The sequence below is a fragment of the Rhinopithecus bieti genome, unplaced genomic scaffold (genome assembly GCF_001698545.2).
Source record: "Rhinopithecus bieti isolate Rb0 unplaced genomic scaffold, ASM169854v2 scaffold_1017, whole genome shotgun sequence".
NCBI classification, from domain to species: Eukaryota; Metazoa; Chordata; class Mammalia; order Primates; family Cercopithecidae; genus Rhinopithecus; species Rhinopithecus bieti.
The window spans coordinates 2,361,083-2,366,641 of record NW_016803657.1 but is presented as its reverse complement, the minus strand read 5'-3'; the positions used below and the strand labels follow the sequence as shown (position 1 = coordinate 2,366,641).

General features: G+C 54.2%; 1 protein-coding gene across 4 annotated transcripts in view; it reads left to right on the top strand.

The window, feature by feature from the left end:
* Positions 1-5,559, top strand: part of PRKAR1B (protein kinase cAMP-dependent type I regulatory subunit beta) — a 182,702-nt gene that overhangs the window by 16,238 nt on the left and 160,905 nt on the right. For 2 of the 4 annotated variants that reach the window (XM_017894057.1, XM_017894045.1), the window contains exon 2: positions 958-1,156. In XM_017894057.1, coding sequence (XP_017749546.1) covers positions 980-1,156 — 177 coding nt within the window. In that variant the 5' untranslated portion in view covers positions 958-979. Of the gene's footprint in view, positions 1-6; positions 92-954; positions 1,157-5,559 lie in introns of those variants that run through there. The other 2 variants (XM_017894039.1, XM_017894049.1) reach the window with 2 other exon arrangements.

The window sequence follows — 5,559 nt, the reverse complement described above, 5'->3', positions numbered from 1 at the left end:
CGGGGACCCGCTCGCTCGCTCGCTCGCCCGCCGTCCCCGCGTCCCGCGTCCCCGCGCAGCCGCCTCCTGGCCTCTGGCGCCGCGCATCCAGGTACGCGGGGCTGGGCTGGGGTCTGCGCCGGGACCCCTGGGCCTGGGAGGCCCCCCGGGAATGCGGACATTTGGGAGGGTTTGGCCACCAACCGGGATTGGGGTGCGCGGGGCGGGGCCGGGCCTGGGGCGCCGGGTCAGGGGTCCCTGGAGGGTCCTCGCCGGCGCAGAGGCCGGGGCTGGGGCGAGGGACGCGGGGTCTCTGGATGAGCGCCTTCCCGGCGGTCTGGGCAGTCTGGGGGCGGCTTGGCAGGGGGCTGGGGTCCTGCGCTCTGCGGTGCGGTGCGGGCCTGGCCTGGCCATGGTGACTTCGCTGCATGGCCGCCGCATTTGTTCTCCCGCACCCCACCCCCCCACCACCGCCGGCTTCCCTTGTTTACCTGCGTTTCTGTCTTTTCCTGTGCAGAGGCCCGCCCAGCCCATCCACAGCCTCACCCTCATCTCTCCCTGCCCTGAGGCCGCGCGCAGGGGTCCCCCAGCATTCACATTTCACACGAGTGCTCCTCCAAAAAGGGGGGATGGAGGAGGGCGAGGCCCTGGAACCCCCAGGCTGGACCCTCAGGGTGCCGGGCCCCCCACTCCTCCCTCCCCAGAATCCTCAGAACTGCAGAAGGGGTTTCTCAGCCGCGCACCCCTGTCTGAGCCCCCTCCGCCCCTGCCGGGGTCTGTTGGGAGGGAAGGCTCTGGGGGTCATCACGTTTAACACCTCACCTGGCCCCACAGAATGAAGGATCTCTGACAAATGCAGAATCAGTGACTTTCTTCCACGCTCCTGGGAGAAGCCTGGTTCACGCCGCCGCCTGCGTTTATCCGGTGCGCAGCCCTGGGCAGCTCTCAGGCCTGGGGATCTCTGTGTTTTCTGGACAGGAAGGAAGCAGCCGCCCTCGCCATGGCCTCCCCGCCCGTCAGCCCATCGGAGGAGGATGAGAGCCTGAAGGGCTGTGAGCTGTACGTGCAACTGCACGGGATCCAGCAGGTCCTCAAAGACTGCATCGTGCACCTCTGCATCTCCAAGCCGGAGCGCCCCATGAAGTTCCTCCGGGAGCACTTCGAGAAGCTGGAGAAGGTGAGTGGCCCCCACCGCCCGCTGCTTCCCTTCGCAGGTGTCCTAGGGCAGAGGCGGCAGCGGGGGAAACCTTCCCTCCATCCTGTGCCCCAGAGACTGTGCCATCCTGCAGGTCCTTCCAGAAGCGCGGGGACAGGCCGACCTGGGGTCCACCTTCCCTTGTTTGGTCTCCTGAGATTCATGCCCCGAGCCGGGGTCCTCAGAGCCAGGAATTCTCCCTTCTGCTTCCAGGGGGTTCCAGGTCTTCAGAGCTCTCGTGGAAGGAGGTTCAGGGTTTTAGGTCCAGGTATTTCCGTTGCTTGTGAGGCTCACAGACAATTTCAGCTTGAGGAACCGAGAAGAGGGCCAGGCCTAGTTACAAGATGCTGTCAGCACTTGGGATAAAAGCAAATAGCTCCCACGGGGTGGCTCACGCCTGCCATCCCAGCACTTTGGGAGGCCAAGGCAGGCAGATCACTTGTGGCCAGGAGTTCAGACCAGGTCAGCCAGGCCAATATGACGAAGCCCCGTCTCTACTTAAAACGATACAAAAATTAGGGTGTGGTGGTGCACGCCTGTAATCCCAGCTACTGGGGTGGTTCAGGCAGGAGAATCGCTTGAACCGGGAGGTGGAGGCTGCAGTGAGCCGAAATTGCACCACTGCACTCTACCCTGGGCGACAGAGCAAGACTCTCCGAAAAAAAAGGAGAAAGAAAATAGCTGCCATGGCTAAGAGGTCGGATTCCACGTTAATCTTGAAGCAGTGAGAGAGGAAAGTGCCCTTCCACCCGTGTGGTCGGGGAGAAGCCCAGGCCTGCTCTTCTCTTCAGGAATGATGCGTCTCATCCCCTTCCTGGCCTCCTGCATCAGGGTTCTTTTCGTAGAAGTGTGTGACTGGGAAGTGGCGGCTGGGACAGGAGTCCCTGTGACACCCCCCCTCCCCCCACTGCATTCCCTCCTTTCCCCGTGGGCTCCTCCGATCCTTGTTCTGGGCCCCACCCCAGGCTCTCTGTGTATCACCTAAGGGTTCTTGGTCCTTTTATCACAACTTAACTGTCCCCTGTGCCCATCTCTCCTGGGGACCAAATGGGAACTTGGGAAGCCCAGTGCAGGCCAAGGTCTGCCTTTGAGCGTCTGTGAACCAGCAGGTCCCCATCCAGCGGTGTTTATGCTTTTGACAGGGGCCTCTTGTGATCACATAGTCCTAACCCAAAGGAGTGAATGTAGCTCTTCCCCTGGAAGCAATCCATGAAAAAACATTTCAAAGTAATGCATGCCTATTTAGGAAAATTTGAAAAGTTTGGAAGTGGAAAGAAGAAATAAAAATGTTCTGTAGTCCTCTCTACCGAATTCCCCTCAAATGTTGTTTTTATAAAAATGTAGTTGTAGGCCAGATATGGTGGTTTATACCTGTAATCCCAGCATTTGGGAGGTTGAGGTGGTAATATCGCTTGAGGTCAGGAATGCGACCTTGTCTCTCAAAAATATTTAAAAAGTTTGCTGGGTGTGGTGGCGTCTGCCTGTGGTCCCAGCTACCCGGAGGCTGAGATGGGAGGATCACTTGAGCCCAGGAGTTTGAGGCTATGGTGAACCATGATCACATCACTGCACTCCAGCCTGGGCAACAGAGCGAAACCCTGTCTCAGAAATACATACACACACACATGCATACGCACACACGCATACATACATACATGGATACATACGTACATAAGTCTTAGTTGCAGTCACATTATAGATGCAATTTATATTTCGTCTTTTTCATTTTTTATATTTTCTTTAAAGACCTCACTTTAAGTGACTGCATAATGTTCTGTGGAAAAGATATAGTAAGGTTTCTCAACCTTTCCCCCATGAGTTGGACAATTTCCCCCATGAGAATGGACAATTTAGTTCTTTCCTTTTTTTTTTAGTATTAAATATTGGGGCCGGCAGGTGCGGTGGCTCATGCCTGTAATCCCAGCACTTTGGGAGGTTGAGGCAGGTGGATCACTTGAGGTCAGGAGTTTGAGACCAGTCTGACCAACGTGGTGAAACCCTGTCTCTACTAAAAATACAAAAACTAGCTGGGCGTGGTGGCGCAGGCCTGTAACCCCAGCTACTCAGGAGGCTGAGGCAGGACGATTGCTTGAACCTGGGAGGTGGAGGTTACAGTGAGCCGAGATCGTGCCACTGCACTCCAGCCTGGGTGACAGAGCGAGACTCTGTCTCAAAAAAAAAAAAAAAAAAAAAAGGAAAGAAAGAAAGAGAGAAAAAATTGGGGCCGGCGGGCACAGTGGCTCATGCCTGTAATCTCCACACTTTGGGAGGCCTAGGAGGGTGGATCACTTGAGGCCAGGAGTTGGAGACCAGCCTGGCCAACATGGTGAAACCCCATCTCTACTGAAAATACAAACATTAGCCGAGTGTGGTGGTGCATGCCTATAATCCCAGCTACTTGGGAGGCTGAGGCAGAAGAATCATTTGACCGGGGAGGTGGAGGCTGCAGTGAGCTGATTGGGACACTGCATTGCAGTCTAGGCAACAGAGCGAAACTCTGTCTCAAAAATAAATAAATTTTTAAAAAAAGTATATAGGAGGATGTGTGTAGATTACATGCAAATACAACACCATTTTATATCAGGGACTTCAGCATCCATGGGTTCTAGTATCCTTAGAGATTCTAGAACCATCTCCCATGGATACCAGGGGATGACTGTACCACACACCGGGCATCTTAAACAACAGAAACATCTCCTCCCACAGTTCTGGAGGCTGCAGTCTGAGATCAAGGTGTGGCGGGATGGCTCCTTCTGGGTCCGTGCGGGAGAAGGTTCTGTGTCTCCCCCACTCTAGGTGGTGCTGGCGATCTTGGGTGGTCCAGGCTGGAAGTCTGAAATGAAAGTGTGGCGGGATAGCTCCTTCTGGGTCTGTGTGGGAGAAGGTTCTGGGTCTCCCCCGCTCCAGGTGATGCTGGCGATCTTGAGTGGTCCAGGCTGGCAGACGCATCACGGGTCCCTGCCTTTATCTTCACGTGGCTTTCTGCCCCCTGTCAGTGTCTATGTCCAAATCTCCCCTTTACATAGGGACACCAGTCATCCTGGACCAAGGCCACCCCAATGACCTCTTGTAACTTCATCACCTCCGTCAAGACCCAGTCTCCAAATAAAGTCAACTTCTGAGGTCCTGAGGTTAGGACTCCAGAGTGTCTATTTTTGGGGACACGATGCTCCGATCCCAGCGGCCTTCTTGGGCGTGGGCAGGGCAGTTTTTCTCAGGCCTTTCTCCAACAGCAAGCCATTGCTGAGTGAAAATAGCAGGTTGCAAGATAGGATCTGTGGTACAATTCCATTTTTGTTGAAAGTGATGCCAATGATAATGTGTTATATGCAAAGAAAAAAGTCTGAGGGGCGTCCACCAAAATGTTGGTACGAGTGGTGTCTCAGGGCACAATTACAGGTGATTTTTGTTTCTGTGTTCTGCAGTAGCTGATAGGACCTTTGGGGAGCTTTAGTGAAGTCTTTGAAATCACGTGCATGTTCTACGTGTGGGTGCGTTTAACTGGGAAGAATGCCCCTCAGCTTGCGATGGATTCTCAAAGGGAGCTGAGATCCCCAAATATAAACCACCTAACAGGGCCCTAAAATTCCGTGGAGACTCATTTTCTGCTGTGTTTTCTGCACCAGTGAGGTGCTGTGGAATGTTTGCAATAGAACCAGGAAGTGTGCCTCTGGGTAGGGCAGCATCCTGGTGGAGAGGGGGCAAGGTCTGGGCCACTCCCACGAGGCCAGCCAGGGCTGAGTGGCGGGCAGAAGCCTCTGATGGAGGGTTTTTCTCCACTTGTATCCCAAGCAGGGTGCATGTTTGTGAGGCTTTCATAAAGCACCCGGGATAAAGTCACACAGGCCGGCAGGGATGACCCAGCGCTCGGAGTGCCGTCCGGGCTGGGCCTCTGTTGCTCTGGCCTTCATGAGTGAGTTTTTCTATGGTGGAGACTTAAGCAGACAAAATATTCCTTATTTGGGCTGGGTGCAATGACTCATGCCTGTAATCCCAGCACTTTGGGAGGCCGAGGTGGACAGATCAGGAGGGCAGGAGATCGAGGTCATTCTGGCTAACACAGTGAAACCCCGTCTCTACTTAAAAAAAAAAAAAAAAATTGCCGGGTGTGGCGGCGTGCGCCTGTAGTCCCAGCTACTTGGGAGGCTGAGGCAGGAGAATCACTTGAACCCAGGAGGTGGAGGTTTCAGTGAGCCCAATTGTGCCACTGCACTCTAGCCTGGGTGACAGAGCAAGACCCCATCTCAAAAAAAAAAAAAAAAATTCTTATTTGATGGCAAAACACAGTGTGGGAGTTTCCCGAACAAGATGTGATCATTCTGAAGATTATCCAAAATAACGCCGTCAATCTTTTTTTTTTTTTTTTTTTTTTTTTTTGGCGGGGT